The 23,166-nt window shown below is 45.2% G+C and overlaps 2 protein-coding genes across 18 annotated transcripts in view; one reads left to right on the top strand and one right to left on the bottom strand.

Annotated features, from left to right (window-relative positions):
• Positions 1–23,166, bottom strand: part of LOC100663018 (small ribosomal subunit protein uS4-like) — a 107,504-nt gene that overhangs the window by 38,183 nt on the left and 46,155 nt on the right. The window lies entirely within an intron of this gene.
• On the top strand, positions 11,180–22,258 carry LOC100663301 (leukocyte immunoglobulin-like receptor subfamily B member 4). Of its 17 annotated transcripts, none has more exons than XM_064293305.1 (12): positions 11,182–11,424; positions 11,644–11,679; positions 11,866–12,150; positions 12,317–12,616; positions 14,151–14,450; positions 14,759–14,788; positions 15,051–15,101; positions 16,069–16,179; positions 17,033–17,260; positions 17,462–17,514; positions 18,410–18,545; positions 19,232–22,258. In XM_064293305.1, exons 1-12 carry the CDS (start codon positions 11,376–11,378, stop codon positions 19,345–19,347), a joined length of 1,695 nt encoding a protein of 564 aa, XP_064149375.1. In that variant the 5' UTR covers positions 11,182–11,375; the 3' UTR covers positions 19,348–22,258. The 17 variants fall into 17 exon arrangements, 16 of the variants coding, with proteins under 16 accessions (XP_064149378.1, XP_064149375.1, XP_023399293.1 ...); XR_010323269.1 differs by lacking the exon at positions 11,182–11,424 and having other exon boundaries at positions 11,431–11,679; positions 19,232–20,142; positions 20,675–22,258; XM_023543525.2 differs by lacking the exon at positions 11,182–11,424 and having other exon boundaries at positions 11,431–11,679; positions 19,232–19,386; positions 20,675–22,258.

Raw genomic sequence — 23,166 nt, 5'->3', positions numbered from 1 at the left:
GAATTTGTAAAAACCAAACCAAAACTACAAGAAATACTAAAGGGAGTTCTCTGGTTAGAAAAATCAATAATATCAGGTATCAACCTAAGAATAGAACACTGGGCTAGAGCAATCAGATGTCAACTCGGATAGGAAAATCACAAAAGTAAATCACGATTAAAAAAAATGCTCAAAACAGGGAAGAAGCGATGTTATTATGTAAAAGAAGACAAAATTAAACAATAAAGAGGGACTAAGACATGTAGTCATAGATCTTTCATATGAAGAGGAAGACAAGGTGATGTACAGAAATAAAAATTGGGATTAAACTTAGAAAAAGAGGGGTAAATATTAAGGTAATCACAAAGTAGACTAACAATCCTACTCACCAAAATTAAATACAAGGAAAAAATAGAGACCCAGCAGAAACAAAATCAACAATGAATAAGAGGAAAAGACAATACGTAAACTACACAGCATAAAAAATTAAGTGGGGAAAAAGAAACTGTCAACAACACACAAAAAAAGACATCAAAATGATAGCACTAAATTCATACCTATCCATAATACACCAAATGAAAATGGAGTAAATGCACCAATAAAGAGACAGAGAATGGCAGAATGGATTAAAAAACTAGATCCATCTTTATGCTGCCTACGAGAGATACACCTTTGACTTAGAGATACAAACAAACTCGAACTCAAAGGATGGAAAAATTATATATATATATCAAGCAAACAACAATCAAAACAGAGCAGGAGTGGCAATATTAATTTCTGACAAAATAGACTTTAAAGTTAATTCTACCACAAAGGATAAGGAAGGACACTATAGGAAGATTAAAGGGACAATATACCAGGAGGATATAACCATATTAAATACTTATGCACCCAATGACAGGGCTGTAAGACACATAAACTCTAACAGCACTGAAAAGTGAGATAGACAGCTCCACAATAATAGTAGGAGACTTCAACACACCACTTTCAGTGAAGGACAGGACATCCAGAAAGAAGCTCAATAAAGACACGGAAGATCTAAATGCCACAGTCAACCAACTTGACCTTATAATAAATCATATACAGAACACTCCACCCATTGCAGTCAAGTATACTTTCTTTCCAGGTGCACGTGGAACATTCTCTAGAATAGACCATATATTAGGTCATAAAGCAAGCCTTAGCAGAATCTAAAACATTGAAATTAAAAAAAAAAAAAAATCTTCTCTGACCATAAGGCCATAAAAGTAGAAATCAATAACAGAAAAAGCAGGGAAAAGAAATCAAATATTGGAAACTGGATAATACCCTGCTCAAAAAAGACTAAGTTATAGAAGACGTTAAGGATGGAATAAGGAAATTCATAGAATCCAATGAGAATGAATACACTTCCTATCAGAACCTTTGGGACCCAGTGAAAGCAGTGCTCAGAGGTCAATTTATATCAATAAATGCACACATACAAAAAAAGAAGGGCTAAAATCAAAGAATTATCCCTACAACTTGAACAAATAGAAAGAGAGCAACCAAAGAAACCCTCTGGCACCAGAAGAAAACAAGTAATAAAAATTAGAGCAGAATTAAATGAAATAGAGAACAGAAAAACAATTCAAAGAATTAACAAGATCAAAAGCTGGTTCTTTGAAAAAACTAACAAAATTGATAAACCATTGGCCAAACCAACAAAGGAAAACAGGAGAGGAAGCAAATAACCCAAATAAGAAATGAGATGGGCGATACTACAACAGACCCAACTGAAATTAAAAGAATAATATCAGATTACTATGAAAAATTGTACTCTAACGAGTTTGAAAACCTAGAAGAAATGGATCAATTCCTAGAAATACACTACCTACTTAAACTAACACAAACAGAGGTAGAACAAAAAAATAGACCCGTAACAAAATAAGAGATTGAAAAGGTAATCAAAAAACGCCCAATAAAAAAAAAAAAACCCTGGCCCGGGCGGCTTCACTGCAGAGTTCTACCAAACTTTAGAGCAGAGATAGCACCACTACTACCAAAGGTATTTCAGAATACAGAAAAGGACAGAATACTCCCAAACTCATTCTATGAAGCCACCATATCCCTGATATCAAAACCAGGAAAAGATACCACAAAAAAGGAAAATTACAGACCTATATCCCTCATGAACGTAGATGCAAAAATACTCAACAAAGTTCTAGCCAATAGAATTCAACAACATATCAAAAAAATAATTCACCATGACCAAGTGGGATTCATACCAGGTATGCAAGGCTGGTTTAGTATCAGAAAAACTATTAATGTAATCCATCATACATATAAAACAAAAGACAAAAATCACATTATTTTATCAGTTGATGCAGAAAAGGCATTTGACAAAGTTCAACACCCATTCATGATAAAAAAAACTCTCAGCAAAAAAGGAATAGAAGGAAAATTCCTCAACATAATAAAGGGCATTTATACAAAGCCAATAGCCAATATCATCCTGAATGGAGAGAGTCTGAAAGCATTCCCCTTGAGATCAGAAACCAGACAAGGATGCCCTTTATCACCACTCTTATTCAACATTGTGCTGGAGGTCCTAGCCACAGCAATTAGGCTAAAGAAATAACTGGCATCCAGATTGGCAAGGAAGAAGTAAAAGTATCTCTATGTGCAGATGACATGATCTTATACATATAAAACCCTAAGGAATCCTCAAGAAAACTACTGAAACTAATAGAAGAGTTCAGCAGAGTATCAGGATACAAGATGAACACACAAAAATCAGCTGGATTTCTGTACACCAACAGAAAGAACATCGAAGAGGAAATCACCAAATCAATACCATTTACAGTAGCCCCCAAGAAGATACAATACTTAGGAGTAAATCTTACCAGAGATGTCAAAGACTTATACAAAGAAAACTACAAAACACTACTGCAAGAAACCAAAAGAGACCTACATAAGTGGAAAAACATACCTTGCTCATGGATAGGAAGACTTAACATTGAAAAAATGTATATCCTACCAAAAGCTATCTATAGATATAATGCAGTTCCGACCCAAATTCCAACAACATTTTTTAATGAGATGGAAAAACAAATCACCAACTTCATATGGAAGGGAAAGAGGCCCCGGGTAAGTAAAGCATCACCGAAAAAGAAGAACAAAGTGGGAGGCCTCGCTCTACCTGATTTTAGAACCTATTATACTGCCACAGTAGTCAAAACAATCTGGTACTGGTACAACAAAAGATACATAGACCAATGGAACAGAATTGAGAATCCAGACAAAAATCCATCCACATTTGACCAGCTGATATTTGACAAAGGCCCAAAGTCAGTTAAATGGGGAAAAGACAGTCTGGCATAAGTAGATATCCATCTGCAAAAAGTGCGAAAAAAAAGGGAACAAGACCCATACCCTCACACCAGGCACAAAAGCTAACTGAAAATGGATCAAGGACCTAAACATAAAATCTAAAACGATAAAGATCATGGAAGAAAAAATAGGAACAACTTAGGAGCCCTAATACATGGCATAAACAGTATACAAAACATTACTAACAATGCAGAAAAGAAACTAGATAACTGGGAGCTACTAAAAATCAAACACCTATGCTCATCCAAAGACTTCACCAAAGAGTAAAAAGATTACCTACAGACTGGGAAAGAGGTGTCAGCTGTGACATTTCCAATCATCACCTGATCTCTAAAATCTACATGATACTGCAAAAACTCAACTACAAAAAGACAAATAACCCAATTAAAAAATGGGCAAAAATATGAACAGGCACTTCACTAAAGAAGACATTCAGGTGGTGAACAGATACACGAGGAAACGCTCAAGCTCATTAGCTATTAGAGAAATGCGAATCAAAACTACAGTGAGATTCCACCTCACTTCAACAAGGCTAGCATTAATGCAAAAAACACAAAATAATAAGTGTTGAAGAGGTTGTGGAGAGACTGGAACACTTATATACTGCTGGTGGGAATGTAAAATCGTACAACAACTTTGGAAATTGATTTGGTGCTTCCTGAAAAAGCTAGAAATAGAACTACCATACGATCCTGCAATCTCATTCCTTGGAATATAACCTAGAGAAATAAGAGCCTTTACGTGAACAGATATATGCACATCCACGTTAATTGCAGCACTGTTTACAATAGCAAAAAGTTGGAAGCAACCATGGTCCCCATAAACAGATGATTGGATAAATAAATTATGGTATATTCACACAATGGAATACTATGCATCAATAAAGAACAGTGATGAATCTGTGAAACATTTCATAACATGGAGGAATCTGGAAGGCATTACGCTGAGTGAAATCAGTTGCAAAAGGACAAATATTGTGTAAGACCACTATTATAAGAGCTCCTGAATAGCTTAAACAGAGAAGAAAATATTCTTTGATGGTTACAAGAGTGGGGAGGGAAGGAAGGAAGGAGAGTGGTATTCACTAATTAGTAGATAAGAGCTATTTTAGGTGAAAGGAAAGACAACACACAGTACAGGAGAGGTCAGGACAACTGGACTAAACCAAAAGCAAAGAAGACTCCTGAATAAACTGAATGCTTTGAAGGGCAGTGTAGCAGGGGCAGGGGTTTGGGGACCATGATTTCAGGGGACATCTAAGTCAATTGGCATTATAAAATCTACTAAGGAAACATTCTGCATCCCACCTTGGAGAGAGGCATCTGGGGTCTTAAATGCTAGCAGGTGGCCATCTATGAAGCATCAATTGGTCTCAATCCACCTGGAGCAAGAAGAATGAAGAACACCGAAGTCACAAGGTAATTATGAGCCCAAGAGACAGAAAGGGCCACATAAACCAAAGACTACATCAGCCTGAGACCAGAACAACAAGATGGTGCCCGGCTACAACCGATGACTGCCCTGACAGGGAACACAAGAGCAAACCCCTGAGGGAGCAGGAGAGCAGTGGGATGCAGACCCCAAATTCTTGTAAAAAGACCAGAATTAATGGTGTGACTGAGACTGGAAGGACCCCATGGTCGTGGTCCCCAGACCTCTGTCAGACCAAGACAGGAACCATTCCCAAAGCCAACTCTTCAGACTGAGATTGGACTGGATTATCGGGTAGAAAATATGCTGGTGAAGAATGAGCTTCTTGGATCAAGTAGACAAATGAGACTATGTTGGCATCTCCTATCTGGAGGGGAGATGAGAGGGCAGAGGGGATCAGTAGCTGGTGGAATGGACACGAAAAGAGAGAGTGGGAGGAAGGACTGTGCTGTCTCATTAGGGAGAGAGCAATTAGAAGTATATAGCAAGGTGTATATAAATTTTTATATGAGAGGCTAACTTGCTTTGTAAACTTTTAAAGCACAATAAAAATTAAATAAATTTTTGAAATGAAAAACAGAGACAAAAACCTCAGCAGGGAGAGAGGCAAATGAAGAGCAACTACTGAATGGGTGTGAAGAACCACTTTGGGGTGATGCAAATGTCTTGGAACTAGACAGAGGTGATGGTCGTGCAATATTGTGAGTGTACTAAATGTCACTTAATTGTTCACTTTCAATGGTTACATTTAAGTTCCATAAATTTCACCTAAGTTTTACTGAAATGTTTGAAGTTGTACTACCCATTCTATATAATCTCATCCAGAAAATAGGAGATGGACTACTTCCCAACTCATGTTATGAGGCCAAAAATGCTTTGATGTGAAAAAAGCAAAGGAAGTACAAAAAAATAATAATTTCAGACAAATGCCCTCATAAACACTGATGCAAAAATCTTCAACTAAATATTAGCAAATCAGATTCCAACAATAAAATAAAAAAGATGCTACACCATGTCCAAGTAGGGCATATCCAGGAATATGAGGATGCTTCTAGATTAAAATACCAGATACCGTATTAATAGTCCAAAGAAGAAAAAACATGCGATCCTATCAGAAGGTACAGAAAAAGCATTAGAGAAAATTCAGTATCCGTTCATAATTAAAATTTAAAAAGCCCTCAGCAAACTAGGAATTGAAAGATATTCCACAAACAGATAAAAGACATCTACAAAAACCTACAGCTAGCATCGTACTTAATGGCAAAAGACTAAACATAGATGGGAAAGGTAGTTTGCTTCCAGCATGGAGCCATCTCCTCTGGGCCCAGAAGAGGGTGCATAAAACACATGACAGAGAGGCTGTCCTTGGGCTGAGACTATTCAGATCGAACACAGTGTAGGACTTACTGTGGAACAAGGGCATGTGTTCATTCAGCCGAAAGCCTTGCCTTCAGGAAAGGCCACTTAAGGCCAGGAGGGTTTACACCTGGTTGGCCCAGCAGAGCTCTTAAAGCCCTTTCAGTAGAGGATCCTCACACTCTGCACTCCGAGTCTCTTTGTTGCTGAAAACCACCATTACCTTCCATAGCTCTGCCATCTCATAAAGCACCTGAAAACCCAGGTGGTAGATGTGGGTGGAAGGAGCATTAAACTGGGAGTACGAACCACCCACACCTATCAAAGATTATCATGTGGTGGCTAATTTAATATAGACAGATCACCTTTCCTTTCGAAGACAGTTTCTGTATCAGTTAAAAAAGCAAATGTTATTGCACAAACTAATGGTGATGCTTGCATGAGATGATGCACGTACTGTGAGGACACACGGTTACTGTTACTGTCTTTTCATCTGTCTGGACACTGAGGACAAGAGACAAAGCCCAACAATAATGAGGGGCTTTAATGGATATCTGTTCCCTAAAATGGTGTCCTGACAGTGCTACGCACTCCCTGGGTAGACAACCAGATATATGGGTGTCCCCAAGGTCTCCTCAGGCTAAGTGTAACTAGGGTGCAACCAAGAGTGCAACCCTCACTCTCAAAGAACAGGGGAAACACAGCCCTGAAAAGAAATAATGCAGCTGGCACTTACTGGCAAATATGCCGCCCAAATTATGTGTACGTGACTACAAAAAATACCCCAAAGCAGATCATTGAATTTGAAGTGAGCCTTATCGTAGGTGTGTCAAGTCACCCAATGGAAGCTAGAAAAAATCCCCACTGGAGAAACTGTCTTTCAGCTTAGGTTTTTCCAAGAACAATGAGTGACTTAGAGTCAAAAAGTTCTAAAAATCATGAAAAAGCAAGCAGAAACAGAATTACTACAATTTCTTCTGATAATGTATTAACCTGACCCAGAATAATAATAAATACACCTAATACGTATAAAAAAAAAATCGCTATCAGTTCTGACTCATAGCAACCCTGTAAGAAAGAGCAGAACTGCCCCATAGGATTTCCCAGGCAGTTTGTTCTACTTTACCGGCTTGTGTGTTGCTGTGAGGCTGAAAGTTACGTCCCCAGTATTTCAAGTATCAACAGGGTCCCTCCTGGTGGACGGGTTTCAGCAGAGCTTCCTAAGAGAGACTAGGAAGAAGGACCTGGCGGTCTACTTTTGAAAAAATCAGCCAGTGAAAACCTTATGCATAGCAACAGAACATTGTCTGATACAGTGCCAGAAGATGAGCCCCTCAGAACTGAAGGCACTCAAAATAGCTGCCTCCTCAAGGTAGTGTTGCCCTTAATGACGTGGATGAAGTAAAGCTTTCAGGAATTTCATCCACTGATGTAGGGTGACTCAAAATGAGACAAAACAGCTGCAGACATCCATTAATAATCAGAAAATGAAACATACATTTTTAGGCTGAGAACTTCTGTCTTTTCATGCATTCAAGAATGTTTTCCTTTGCTTCATGGTGCTGGTTACAAATTTGCTTTAAAATCTCGGTCAACTCAACATCGATGTTTTCCTTTGATTGTTGTTGAGTTTTTTCTGGGTTCTTTGTATGTTGAGTAATTTTTTACTGTATTCTGTACAATTTTAACATTATAAGACATTGGGTGTCTCCACCATCTGAAGAAAGTGGAGTTTTCTTTGTTGAATTGATGGGTGTTTTTGTTTGCTTTACCAAGTTATCAGGCTGGTTCTGTTTTGGCTGCAAATTCCAACTTACCTCCGAGTGATGTAGTCTCAGTATTAGCTCAATTCTCAAAGCCTATGCTATGCTATTTGTCTCCTTTTATTACTAGAAAAACCCTCTGCCAATATATCGGATAACTGCCAGTTCATCATTCTCGTTCCTCTCCTCTTAAAACTTATAAAAGATTTATTTTGTGACTAATTACCCATTCTTCTTGTCTCAAAGTTGATGCTTTTTGGGTTCCATCTTTATACGTTTCTTTGCTACATTTTGAGTTATTTCCTGAGTATTATTTCCCAATTACTAAATGGTTCATCAGCTATCTCCTATTACAGAAGTATACTTTTGAGTTTTTTTGTTCAATGTCTGAATTTTTTCTATAAAACTTCAGTAACGCCTACTTTTTCTCTAAACATCTCTCCTTCTATCATGGATGCCACCTCCTCCTTTAACTGTTTGATTTAAATCATGCTTATTTTTAAGTCTCTTCCAATTTTCTCTCTTCTCTCTATTGCCTTGATTGAGAAATTCCACAATCATTGAGCTGATCAGGGTATTCTTCATGATACAGTTTGAGCTCATATACTTTGTCATTTTGCCATTGTGCTAATCATTCACACAAGTTATAATCCATATTCTCCTGGACTGTGAAGCCCCAAATAGGTGACTCTGCTGAAGTTGCTTCCATCTCATGGTTTTTAAGTGTTCTAGACTCAAAGTTCTACACAGGGTTCTGCACACATTATTCAAAACTGTCCCCATACCATATGTGGAATAGACACTGACATCTGCACATACTCAAGCGACTATTTTTCACCCATACACTAGGGAAGGGAGCTGAATTCTGGCCACAACCCTAGAACAATGAGCAGAGAAATTGCAATCCTTATTTCATAAACAGGCAGTAGGTACATAGATTCCAGCTTCAAACCAGGAGTCCAGTATCGCCTCTGCGGCTTCACCTCCCGTCTCCACACAGACATAGTAAACCAGGTCCTGTGACCCATTCCCTGCTACCACACCACAAGACTACCCAGCACTGGCACCTGCTTACTTCAAAGGATTCACTCTGCTTTTCTGGCACTTTCATCTGTCTCATTTGTTCTGTCTGTGGGAACATAATTTGAAAACATTTGTCCACCTTCCCTTGTGTTTGGAACAGAAGTGGGCAGTGTGGTCAGACTTTAATAAGTCCCTTGATGTGAAATCTGATACCATGATCATCTCAGCATCCACATGACTTTGTCTGACCCATGAGACCATTCCAGAGTGCACTCCTTCCATGTCTCAAGCCCCACTTGATACTCACATCAACCCGAGAGGAGAAGTCATTATCACCTTACTATGAGGAGGAAAACGAGACTCAAGAAAGGGAAGTCGCCTGATCAAGATTGACAGTAAATGTGTCAGCCACATCTTCAGTTACCATCTCTGAGTTTGCCTCCAACCAGTGCTGTTACACAGTTCCTGAAGAAAGAACCCACAGTATAAGGCGGACAGTTCTTCCCCGGAAGAAAGAGGCACTGATGAGGCAGAAATACTTCACAAATTTTGAAGGAGGGTGACATGGAGAAAGAGGCTGTTATGCATATAAATAGGGAAGTCAGTGAGGGGAAGTGCTAGGGAGAAAGAAAATTTGCAACCCCAGGCCAGGAAGAAAAGTTGTACTTTCTACTGGGAGACAATGAACAATCTTATAAACACCACCCCATAGCTTCTCCTTCAACTGGGGTCATCCACTTGGTGATGGATTTACTGCCTTCTACGGTCAATTAAGGAAGAGACTGGGATAACCCTCAATTTTTTACTGTCTTCCACCTCACATTCAATCACCAAATCTAAATAGCTCTGCCCGTGAACCGTCTTAGCCATGTCCCCGAATCCTTCACCATGTTCCATGCTCAGTTGAAGATGAAGACATCTTGCCTGTACCACCACAAAGCCTCTTTCCTACTCCCCCTCTCTCAATCCCCCTACTCCCTACTCCAGTACATTCTTCTCACTGCACATGCAGAGAGCTCTTCTAACAATCCTACCTGGCTCTTCTCTTCCCTAGTTCACTGTTCCACAAGTTTCCATCTTCCTCGAAATAAGATCCAAGTACCTCCACCTGACTTGTAAAGCTGCTGATAATCAGGCCTGAGATAAAACTCTCCATCTCCAGCAAACACAGCTCCCTACTCCCAATTAATAACCCCACTTCTCTCAGTGGATTGTGACTCATGACGACCCTAAAAGACAAGGTAGAACTGTCCCATAGGGTTTCCAGTGAGCAGCTAGTGGATTCAAACTGCTGACTTTTGGTTACCAGCCAAACACTTAACACTGTGCCATCAGGGCTCCCTCCACAACCAAAGTCATCACAATTAAATGTACATACGTATATATCACACACACGCACTGAACTATTAAACAGTTTTGTGCCTTTTCACGGGCTGCTCCTTTAGCCACTTTGAACATAGCAAACTTGTTTCCAACCTCCCAGAATAAGATAAAGACCAAGAAGAGTTCCTATCTCATTACACTGAACTGTAAATTACCTGTGTGATAAACTGCCTATAAGCGTTACATAAGACATCCACACAATCCTGTAGAATACTGACTGGTACTTCACCCAGGGCTTAAATTAATGTTGGAGTTTTATTATTCTTTATTATTAATAGAACCCTCCTACATGCCATTCTCTGCATAGTGGGGGTCTTCCTGAAACAGAAATCTGTCCATATTGTCCCTTGCTTAAAAATTCCTGGTGCCTTAAACGTAAAATCCAAAATACTTCCTTAGTGCACGAAACCCTGAGTGATCGGGACCCCGTGTCCCCCGATTGCTCTCAGATCCTACAACAGCCCAAGCTCTTTCTCATGGAGGGTGTCCTCCCCTCACCTCTCTCGGTGCTCACCCTAATGGCATCACCTCTCCTCCTCCACGTCTTCCTCACTCCCATGGTGCAGGTACTTGATGTCCACCTGTTAGTCTCTTTGTCCTTATGTTGCTCCTTTTTATTTCAAGGTCTGTCTTGTGTTCACCTGAGCTCCGTGAATCCAGGAGGAATCTGTGTGCTTCATCAACGAATCTCTACTATCTGCCTCCCTGATCGGACGTGGTAAATGCTCAATAAAACTTTTGGATTGCCTGGCTGGTGGAAAGAAGGAAGAAAATTTGCATTTATGGGGTCTCCAAAAAGGAAAGTGACGTGCTCCAGTTCATCCAACCTCTGTAAAAGGCAGACGCAGGATTGGAACTCAGATTTGGTGTGAAAGGTTTCCAGGGAGTCTGCTATGTCCTCAGCCCCAATATCTGGGGAAAGCAGAGCCAGGCCACAGAGAGGGGCTGAGGGCTGTTCCCCTTCCTGTGAGGCTGCTGAAAAGGAAACCGCGTGACACGTAACACAGGGCCCAGGACTTGTCACACCCTGTGCATGTCTGTCCTGCCAGGCCCTGTGGTCATTATAATTCGTCTGGAGTGCTGGAAACCATGCAAGGCAGTGCCACAGCCCTGACCCTCACCGCCTTTCTATGTCTTGGTAAGCTTGGGGGAAAAGGGCAAGGGATGAGGACCCCTTCCTGACACACAGGTCCTGGTCCCTGGGAGACCCCAGGGATTCAGGAGGCTCAAGAGGAAGCTGAGACTTTGAGGGGAGGAATGTTCTCAGCCACATCCCAGTGCTCAGGGGCCCAGACCACACAGGATGCTTCTGTGTGTAGATGTCAGCATGAGCTTCTCACAGGGAACTCTTTCACAGGACTGGGCCAGGGCCTGCGGAACCAGCTACAGACAGGTGAGTCCTTCCCAGGCCTCCCAGCTCCAACCTCTGGGCAGCACAGTGAATGTCCCTGGGCAGCTCAAGGGGAAGCACAGAGGATCTGAGCTGCTGGTGACCAGGGTGGGAGAAGCGTCGAAGTGAAAGCTGCGGGAATTGAGGGAAGAGGAGCCCCTTAGAACTCCAGATCTCATTCCTTTCCAGGGACCCTCCGCAAACCCTCCATCTGGGCTAATCCAGGCCCCATCACCACCATGGGGAGCTCTGTGACCATCTGGTGTCGGGGGTCTCGGCAGGCTGATGCCTACCGTCTGTATAAAGAGCAAGACTCTCAATACTGGGATACGTGGCCACCACGGAACTCTGCGGATAGGGCCAGTTTCTTCACCGAATCCGTGGATATACACCATGCAGGGCAGTTCCAGTGTGCATATCACAGCTCGAGTGGCTGGTCAGAGCTGAGCGACCCTCTGCTCCTTGTTGTGACAGGTAAGAGGGAGGAATCAGGACATCCCCCTTCACTGTGAGCTCCTCCTCACAGGCAGAAGGGAAGGCATTGTGGCCTCAGGGGAAAGGGAACCTCACAGACTACACCTGTGGGGTAATGTGGGGTGACTATATCCCCCTTTACCTCACCTCCCTCCTTCTCTCTCAGGAGCCTACAGCAAACCCTCCCTCTCAGCCCATCCAAGCCATCTGGTGGTTTCAGGGGGGAACGTGTCCCTCTCCTGTAGCTCACAGAACATAACGGACACTTTCCATCTGCTCAAGGAGAGAGAAGCCTACCCCTCCCAACAGAGGAAATCTGAGTTCTCTGTTGGGAGGCACCAGGCCACCTTTCCTGTGGGCCCTGTGAGCACCTCCCATGGAGGCATCTACAGATGCTATGGTTCTCTCAGAAACTACCCATATGTGTGGTCACAGCCCAGTGACTCTGTGGATCTGACGGTCACAGTTCAGTGAGTCCCACTGCCCCATCTTTTTCTCAGAACCCCCAAGATGCCTGATCGAAGCTGTGCACCCAGGGTGGCCCTGGTGGTGATGGGTGGTCAGTGACACTGTCCTCTCAGGTCCAGAACCACAGAAAGGGGCCTGGGGAGAAGACCAGCATGGACCCACTGCAGCCCCATGGACAGTGTGGGCATGGGTGTCCCCTTCGATTCCACTGCCTCCTCAACCCCAGGAGTGTACAAGAGGCCCTCCCTCTCAGTCGAGCTAGGCTCACTGGTGCTCTCTGGAGACAGTCTGACCCTGCAGTATCAGAAGGGAATGTGGCCTCAGGGGAAAGGGAACCTCACAGACTACACCTGTGGGCTGTAGGGTAATGTGGGGTGACTGTATCCACCTTTACCTCAGCTCCCTCCTTCTCTCTCAGGAGCCTACAGCAAACCCTTCCTCTCAGCCCATCCAAGCCCTCTGGTTGTTTCAGGAGGGAGTGTGTCCCTCTCCTGTAGCTCACAGGACAGGATGGATACTTTCTATCTGCTCAAGGAGGGAAGAGCTGACCCTCCTCAACACAGGAAATCTCAGTTCTCTGCTGGGAGGCACCAGGCCATCTTTCCTATGGGCCCTGTGAGCACCTACGATGGGGGCACCTACAGATGCTATGGTTCTGTCCGCTCCTCCTCCCACCTGTGGTCACACCCCAGCGACCCTCTGGATCTCAGGGTCACAGATGAGGCAGCCCCCACCCAATCACTCTTTCTGGGGGCTCCAAAATGACAGATATAGGCCATGTGCCCAGGGGAGCCCTGGTCATGATGGGGGATTGTTGACAGTGGCCTCCTGGGAGCAGTGTCACAGGGGGGTGTGAAGGAGACAAGTGTGCACTCACTGCAGCCCCGTGGACAGTGGGGATGTGCCTTTCCTTCCATGCCACTGTCTCCTCTTCTCCAGGGGTGCACAGAAAGCCCTCCTTCTCAGCCCAGCCGGGCTCACTGGTGCTCTCTGGAGCCAGCCTGACCCCGCAGTGTGGCCCTGAGGCCTGCTGCAACAGGTTCCCTCTGACCAAGGATGAGCAGCTCTTATTCCCTTTCCCAGTGCCTTGACAGGCAGTACAGTCCCATCTTCACCCTGTGCCATGTGAACCACACCCACAAGGAACAGTACAGGTGCTATGATACATGCAAGCTCTTCCCCGGGTGATTGGACCCCAGTGATCCCTATACGTCCTGGTGGCAGGTATGGACCCTGCCCAGCACAATGTCCAGATGGTCTGCTGAGGTGTGGACCTAGGGTCTCCCCTGGTAGAGATGGGGTCAAGGGAGACAGGGTCCTGGAGCAGAGATGAGATGGTGGCTTTGATCCAGGGAGGGGTGTGAGAAAGGGAGAGTGAGAAACATAGGGATGAGAGAGACCATTACAGAGAAACCGAAAAGTGGGGAAAGAGGAGCCGTGGAGTGACAGTTCCTGGAGAGGAGATGGTGGTCAGCTCAAGGGAGATGGGGAATGGATGGCTCCCTGTACACTGTGGCCTCCTTCTCTCACAGGAACATATGAGAAACCCTCCCTCTCGGCCCATCCTGGCCCCTCAGTGACCTCAGGAGATAGCGTGACCCTGCAGTGTCGCTCAGACCAATTTTTTGATACATTCCATCTGTTTAAGGAGGGCTTGATTGCCCCTCCCCAGCAACTGAGTTGGCAGAACAACACTGGGCCCTTTCAGACCAACTTCACCATGAGTCCTGTGACCTCAGCCCATGGAGGGACCTACAGGTGTTACAGCTCACATAGAATCTCCCCTTACCTGTTCTCACAACCCAGTGACCCCCTGGAGCTGGTGGTCTCAGGTGAGTAACCCCTGAACTTGTCCCCTCTATGTCATGATGGTCGGTTCAGCGACCTGTCCCCAGGGTAGCTCTGGGCTAGGGTGAGAAGGAAAGGCCACTGAAGGAGGGTCACCCAGACGGGATCCATCCCTCAGAGGGATGGAAAAAGACAGGGCAGCTCACATCCCTGCCTCATCCTCAATCCTCATCCCTGAGGACCGGATATATCCATGGTGGGTAGAGGGAGGCTGGAGAGGATCAAAGCTGACCAAGAGGAAAGGGCAGAGGCACCCCAACTCTCATCCTCCCTGAATCTCTAATCCTTGTAGCCTCACACCCAGAGACCACACCAAGAGCTGGTGAGTAACAGAGGTCTTGTTCCCCAAGGGGACCCTAGATTTGCCCTCTCAGCTGCTGGAATTTTTCCTTCATCTCTCCAGCATAGCTTGTGTCCTGGGGGGCTAGGAGATGGGCAGATATGAGAGTGGTGACCCCAGGCTCCCAGGGATTGTGGGGCTGGGGCCTGATGAGGAGCAGGGTGTTTACAGCAGAGGGAGGTATGGGGTCCAGCCTGGAGTAGGAGCAGTGGGCTGAAGCCCCTCATCCTGTCCTGCTCCCCAGGAGGTTCCGAGAATCAGCGCCACACACCCAGGGACTCAGACCCACCAAGGGGTAAGTGAGGGTCTCTCATTTGGGAAGAGCTGACTTCTGTGTTGGCTCAGCCACTTCTTGAGATAGTGATCTTAGAAAAGGCCTTTCCTTTTTCTCTCTGGAATCCATGTCTTCACTTGAAAAGGGGAAGCAGCCAGGCTGTGACACTATGGGGGAGGGGCAGGGCAATGACTAGGGCATCTGTGCTCTTCTACATACTGGGGGGGGAGCTCCCTCTTTCCAGAAGCTGCTGCAGTGGTAGGGAAACAGCGGGGCTTGGAAATCCCACACCACCACCAGCACCCACACCTGCACCCACCCTCCACCCCAAGTTCAAATCCTGGCTCTGCCACCTCCCAGCTGTGAGGTTCAGGCAAGTTATGATGCCTCTCTGAGTCTCAGTCTCACTACCTGTAGAAAGGGCCTCCCACCATCCACCCCAGGGCTGCTGGGAGACACAGGGCAATCACAACAGTGAAAGTCTTGGGCCTGGGGCCTGGCCCAGCATGCTGCTCTGTAAAGGGTAGACTCCCCACCCTCCGCCTCTACCCTCCTCCCAGATACAAAGGCCCCATGTCCAGACAGGCCCCGAGTGGGGGTTTCGGAGCCCTGCAGAATGGGGGGCGGAGCTAGGCTGGGCTGGGGACATTTCGGGACTGGGGTTTAGTGGACAGGTCACTCCTCTGGTGTTCTGACTGGCGGGGGAAGGTAGAGGGGCAGCAAGGAAAAAAAAGCACAAGTGGATTCAGAGACCCCACAATCCAGCCCTGCCACTTCCTGGCTGGGTGACCTGCCACACATGATTTATCTCTCTGAGCCTCAGTTTCCTTTTCTATAAAATGGGCTGGGTCAGGTGGCAATTGCATGTTGCATGGTTGTTGAGAGGGTCAGAGGTGATGAATGCAAAGGTCCCAGCATGTGCTGGCATGCAGTAGGTGCTCAATAAATGGGCATCACTAATTTATTTATGACCTCACTCATGCCCAAGGTCTCCCAGAGTACCTGAAAGTTCTGATCGGAGACTTGGTGGCCCATATAAGTCTTCTCATCTTCCTTCTCCTCTTCCTCTTCAATCGATGCCACCACGATGGAAAAGGCAGTAAGTGACATGAGTACGGAATGGGATGAGGTGGCCACAGGAGGTGGTGGATTCCCTGTGGGCACATCAAGGGTGCTCTGAGGGCAACGGCCAAGGAGCCCAAAGAGATGAGAGAAAGTCAGCGTAGAAAGATTCTTTCAGCAATTCACAATCTGAAAATCTAGAACGAAGAGATTAAAAGTGAGCATATAATCAGGAACATAAGAGAGGAATCCTGATAAAAAGGGAGAAAAATGTGGAACAGATTTCAAGTTCTTAAAGAATCCAGACCTATAAAGGCTGAAGGAGTCCCTTAGACTGTAGCCCTTAGCTGTTCTTCAAATCTTGAAGGTAAATTATCCCCTGAAGTCACCTTTAAACTACATAATAGTTTAGGCCAAAGAGCAAACACTGTCATTTGAGTATAAACAGAAAGTCAACGGTTACTTTAAAGCAAGATGAGAAGGTTGGGAGGCAAGGAGATTAAGGGAAGTGGAACAACTAGAAGAGAAATAATGATAATATTGACACAGTGTGAAGCATGTAACCGATATCACTGATCATTCTGTTTAGAAACTGTAGAATGGAACAAGTTTTGCTGTGTATATTTTCACCAAAAATAAATTAAAAAGAAAAAAAAATGAGCATGCAGGTATTTATTCCCTGCATCCTTTTGGCTTTTCAAGCTTTATATTTGAGATACAAATACAAGTTTGGTTTTTAGTGTTTAGAGCTCTTTTCTCTTGAATTCTGTACGGAGAAGAAAGCAGGGTTGCCATCCTTCCTTCCAGTTGTTAGACCCTCTGTGGATCTGAAAGCAGCCCTAGGTGAGGGCTCTCGGGTAGGCTGGAGACTGATTTCCAACTTCCTGCAGGGACCAGAATGACAGAGCCCAAGGACAGAGGCCTACCAAAGAGGGAAGACTTCCCCAAAGACCCTGGGCCTCCCACCCTGCCTACAGTTCCCACTCAATCACCCAACACTCCTCTCTTCTTCCCCAACTCCAGTCCAGCCACGGAGGACCAGGAAGAGAACATTTGTGAGGAGAAGAGGAAGGGGTCACCCTGGGGGTCACAGATGGGAACCTGCCCCCAAAATGTTGGTGGGACATGGGGGTAGGGAGGGTGATTGAAAATGGTCCTGGGCCTGGGGGTAAGACAGCATAAATCTGATACTGTGTGGCCCTGGCCACATCACTGACCCTCTCTGAGCCTCAGCATCCCCATCTAGGAGAGGGAGAGGTGATGTGAGGATATCAGGGAATCTTGCGAGGAACAGATTCCCCTTGTTCTGTCCCCACCAGATGCTGCTGTGAAAGACAAACAGCCTGAGGAAGAAATGGAGATGGACAGTCAGGTGAGTCCCCTTGGGCCGTGACCATGCCCCCAACAACCTTCTTGCCCATAAACTCAATCCATTGGACGCTTGTCCACCCTCACAGCACCCAGCTCAGCAGTGGCAGACAGTTGGCCTCTTCCCTCTTGAAGCACACTGCTGTGCCACTGTCTCCTCTTCTGATCTTCACATTGTTGAGTGCCCAGGTCTGGCTGGAGGGTTAAAGGCTGTTGCTGTTGTGTGCCTTCAAGCCAATCCCAACTCAAGCAACCCCACAGCACAGAGAAGTACTCCATATGCTTTCAGTAGCAGATGACCAGGTCTTTCTCTCATGTAGCGGCTGGTTGAGTTTGAACTGCCGACCTTTCCGTTAGCAGCCGAGTGCTTAACTCTCCAGGGTTCCTTTTCATCTAGTGGGCATAAAAAGCCATGCCTTGGGCTTATGAAGAGGTCAGAGGGCCCACGTTTTTCAATTCCCACTGCGAAGTCCCATGGTCTAGCTCAGCCTCTGTTTTCTGTGTATTCTCTTTCCTCTAGCCCCTTGGCTGTGGGAAATCCAGTAATGTATCTCAACTAGAACACAGGTGACCATCGGCTCTCACACAGCATAGCAGGCTTACCCCGCCATCCTACTCACCTCACTGTACGTCTGGGTCTAACTCACTTAGAGCTGTACAGTGGGCTTTCACTGTTCCTCTCTACCTAGATAGCTTCACACCTGACTCCTACTTCCAGTCCTGACCTCCCCTGAGCTCCAGACTCATGTACCCAACTCCCCACCTGCCAGCTCTGTAGCCACATGACAGGCATTTTAACTTCACATACTTCCTGCCCTTGCCGCCCTTAAAAATACATGGACAAGGGAGGGCAAGAGTGGAATCAAGGACACCAGTCTCCCATCACTCTCTCTTTACAGCAGAGCCCTGAAGAAGAAAACCCTCAGGCAAGGGTGTATGCCCAGGTGAACCACCACTCAGGACCTAGGTGGGGAGGGGCCATCTCACCTTCAACCCTGTCTGGGGAGTTGCAAGACATGAAGGACAAACAATCAGGTGGGTTCTTTCTATTTGCCCATGCTACCCCTTACTCCATCAGGAGCCCTGGTAGGGCAGTGGTTAAACAATTGACTGCTAAATGACAGGTGGGTACTTTGAACCCAACAGCAGCTCCTCATGAGAAAGATATAGCAATCTGCCCCTCTAAAGATTTACAGCCCTGGAAACCCTATGGGGCAGTTCTACTCTGTCCTATAGGGTTGTTATCAGTCAGAATCGAGATAAAGGCCAACAGCAATGGGTAATGGGTAAACCCCCACCAGAACTTTGTGTCTGCACCTCACTCTGCCCCCACCCCAGGCTGCTGCACCTGAAGACCCCCAGGAGGTTTTGTATGCATAACTGAACCACTGGACCCTCAGACAGGAGACAAACACACCCCCTTCCTCCCAGTCAGGGGGGCCCTCCAGTGAGCCCAACTTCCATGCGGCTGTGGCTATTCACTAACCCATGACAAAACCCAGACCACAGTCTCCAAGGAGAGGGCCTGCAAAGACCCCAGAAAGCACTCAACTGAGGAAACACAGCCAGCCTGGCAACCTGACATGGACCCATAGGAGCCTCTAGGACCTTGTGGAAGTTGCTTCCACAGACTGCATCCCAATCGCACAGCTGATCTTACAATTCCTGCCAAATTCATCCAGCCAACTGCAATGATCTCATGGCATTCTGTCATTAACCAGGCCCTAATTACCCAAATGGCAAACCTGGAGGGCCTACTATCTACTACCTGAAAATGGATTTCAAAATGGAATCTTCTGCGGGCTTCATATTTACTTGTTTGGGAACAGCAACCTAACAGTGTCAAAGTACCCAGAAGCGTGTCACTGCTTTGAAAGTGAGTTTTTAACTGACCTCAAAGTCACAGAGCCCCCAAACAGGGAACATACTACAGAAGGCTGAAGGAGTTTCTAAATTTCAGTAGTCTCTCCTCCAACTCCCTTTCTCCACTACACGATGCAATTTCTCAACAAGAGGAAAGGGGAAGCTGGTTTCCTCCTGACCATGAGTGTTTTCAGAAACCCCCAAAAGCAGGGGATAGGGAAGGAGGGTGTAGGTTTCCTTAAATGTCACCTGCCATCTCAGCCTATGTCACTAGACAACATATTCACCATTTTCCATTTCACCAAAATCACATCTGTAAGACAGAAACCCAGGACCTTACCTGATAAAAAAAATATCACACCTAAAAGCAGCAAGCTTTCAAACAGGGCTTCAAATGGATTCATTCTGGTTCAACCCCCTGCTAAGAATTTGCCTTTCCACCCCACATATACTGAATCAGAATCCACATTTTAACACGATCCTCAGGTGATTCTTATGAATGCTCTTCCCAAAATTTAGTATATATGCTTTGGGAAATGCTGCTTAAGGTGAGTTTTTCATTTTATGATGCCTGATATTGTCTACTTTTAATCAGTAATGTATGAGCGAATCCATTCAAGGCTCTGCTTTCAAATCAGTCTATAGATGTTTTTCAAGTGCTACTATCTAAAAACCACAACCATTCACAGTTCATCTTCTCCAGCAGCCAAGACTGGAGGGCTCAGCTCTGCTCTTACCTTACCCTGACTGATCTCGTCCCAGAGACAGGGTAAGATAGCTTGTAGTGCTTGGGATGCCCTGACCTCCACTTGCTATTCACTCTGCCTGGGAATAATCACTCCTCCCCCCAACCCCATAAGCAAATGGCTAACTCCTGAAGCTGTTCCTATAACACTGTTGGTCAGCCTCTCTCCCTTTGATGATGGAAATGCCTCGCAAAGGTGCCTATTCTGCTCACAACTGCTGCAGTCCCTGCACCAAGCCTAAGAGGACATGTAGTAGGCACTCAAGTATCTGAGCCACAAAAGTGGTCAGGCCCCTTCTATACACTCAGCCACACTCAAAATGCAAGTACAAACATGGGAAGAAAAAATCTGGGTGCCTTTTCTTGTGAAACCTTGATGCAAGCACAGCCCTCAAGTGGTTAGTTTTGAAGTGCCATTTATTAATCTTAATTGTATGATTACTGGCCTTTTCCATTTATCTATAATTTACCTAAGATTGCAAGTCAGAAGTCATCTTGCTACTAGTATTTAGAAGCCAGCCATGATTACTGATGCCCAACCTCTCTGTCCCACCAGGGCCCCTCAGACACTGCTCTCACATTCCTCCTCTGTACTCCCACCTGACACACCAGGCACCAATTCAAGGGATTTAACTTCTTCCGTCCAGAAAAAGTTGGTGAACTTGTGAATTAGGTTGTAACTACCTTATAACTCAAAAGCAGCTACAGCAGTTCATGGTTAGAGAACTGCGGCAATGCAAGCCTGATTCAGAAGAGGACATGGAACCAGGGATATCATTGCTGATGTCAGATGGATCCCGGCTGAAAGCAGAAAATACCAGAAAGATGTTTACCTGGGCTTTATTGACTATTCAAAGGCATTCAACTGTGTGGATCATAACAAATTATGGATACCATTGCCAAGGAGATACCGCATGGTTTAAAGTCAAGAAAGGTGTGTGTCAGGGTTGTATCCTTTCACCATACTTATTCAATCTGTATACTGAGCAAATAATCCCACAAACTGGCTATAAGAAGAACAGGGCATCAGGATTAGAGGAAGATAGATAACACAACCTTGTCTGCTGAAAGTGAAGAGGACTTGAAACACTCGAAGATCAAAGACTACAGCCTTCAGCATGGATTACACCTCAACATGAAGAAAACAAAAATCCTCACAACTGGACCAATAAGCAACATCATGATAAATGGAGAAAGGATTGAAGTTGTCAAGAGTTTCATTTTACTTGGATCCACAATCAACACCCATGGAAGCAGCAGCCGAGAAATCAAATGACGTACCGCGTTGGCCAAATCTGCCGCAAAAGACCTCTCTAAAGTGTGAAAAAGCAAAGATGTCACTTTAAGGACTAATGTGTGCCTGACCCAAACCACGATGTTTTCAATCCTCTCATATGGATATGAAAGCTGGACAATGTAAGACCCAAGAATTGACGCCTTTGAATTGTGGTGTTGGTGAAGAGTACTGAATATACCATGGACTGCCAAAACAATGAACAAACCTGTCTTGGAAGAAGTACAACCAGAATGCTCGTTAACAGCACACACTTTGGACAGGTCATTAGGAGTAACCAGTCCCTGGAGAAGGACAGCATGCTTGGTAGAGGGTCAGTGAAAAAGAGTAAGACCCTCAATGAGATGGATTGACACAGTGCCTGCAACAATGGACTCAAGCATAATGATTCTGAGGATGGCGCAGGAACGAGCAGTTTTTTGTTCTATTGTACATAGGGTTCTTAAGTCAACATTATAATTAACATATCCTGCCTGTCAGTTACAAGATACTCTGATGAGTCACCACTTCAGAACTTTCCTACTAGATAGGTTTCATTGACATAGTTGAACGGGTTTCCATCTTTTTGAAAATGTGCTCAGCCAGAAAGGCCCAAGTCCATGCAGTTGTGGCAAAGTTACAGTTCTGTGGTTTCACATTACCTTATGGTAACTGTCACTAGTGCCACTTAATGTATGTTACCAAAAATAAATACATCTACCCCAAAACTAGATGTATTTTTTGTATAATTGGATTTCCTAATACTGATATTTGTCATCTACCCATAAATTGTATTGATTTTTTTAAAAAAGAAAATGTGAAAAAAAAAGTCAGATGGAAAAGACCTTAAAAAAAAAAAAATGGAAGTAGACAACCTATCTCGGATTCAGCCTGGGATTGCTCCCACAACATAGGGCTGAACATTCAGAACAGTGGTCAGACTGGGTCCCAAAGGGGGCTCTAAGTCATGAAGGGGAAAGATACACCAACTAACACCAATTCCAAAGTGCTGATCTAGCTCTTATTGTCTGGTTGGAAAACTAGATAATGTTCCCGACCCAGGAGGGGGTGGGTGGGCTTAATCCTCCTCCTCATCATCACCTGCTCTAGCCCACCCTGGCCCTTCTTGGCGTTCTTCCTTTTCACATGGCCTGGGCGGCCTCCACCAAATGGGGAGCGGGGGGGAGAAGTTGATGTGCTTCTGGGAGTTCAGGCGGATGCAATGAAGGATGGGATGTTCATCACCACCTTGCGGACCCTGGAGCTAGTGGGGATGGCAGGTGAAGGGGATTGGGAGGAAAATAGGGTCCTCACTGCAAGACAAGACGCCATTTTCCTCCACGTCTTCCAGTGGATAGCGTGGTACTGATATTGAAGTAATACCAGGGTGGGGTTCTGGACCCCATAGAAATCCCTGTGTGCTCACAAAGGCTTTAGGGCATCACCTCATCTACACGATTGCTTTAGGAGACAAGTTCTCGTTCACATGTTGCCCATGTAACCCACACAAGGTCACAAAGCCAGTAAGGTGGCACCGTGGGGACCCAGGTCAGGTTCTCAAACACTCTGAACTCTGTAGCAGGCCCTGAGCTTTACCCTCAGGTGCAGATTCACTGTCTTAAGTGCAGCAACCCAAGGCAGGTTCTCTGAACCCACTTCAGAGATGAATAAAAGTGAGGCATTGGTCTGTGGGTCACATGGGGCTAGAGGAGGGCTGAGCCAGAAATTCACCTTGGGCAACCTGGCAAGCATTTTCCCCCAAAGGTGAAATTTTA

This window comes from Loxodonta africana, chromosome 11 (assembly GCF_030014295.1).
Source record: "Loxodonta africana isolate mLoxAfr1 chromosome 11, mLoxAfr1.hap2, whole genome shotgun sequence".
NCBI lineage: Eukaryota > Metazoa > Chordata > Mammalia > Proboscidea > Elephantidae > Loxodonta > Loxodonta africana.
The sequence above is the reverse complement of the archived record's forward strand: the minus strand, read 5'-3'. Positions and strand labels throughout refer to the sequence as shown.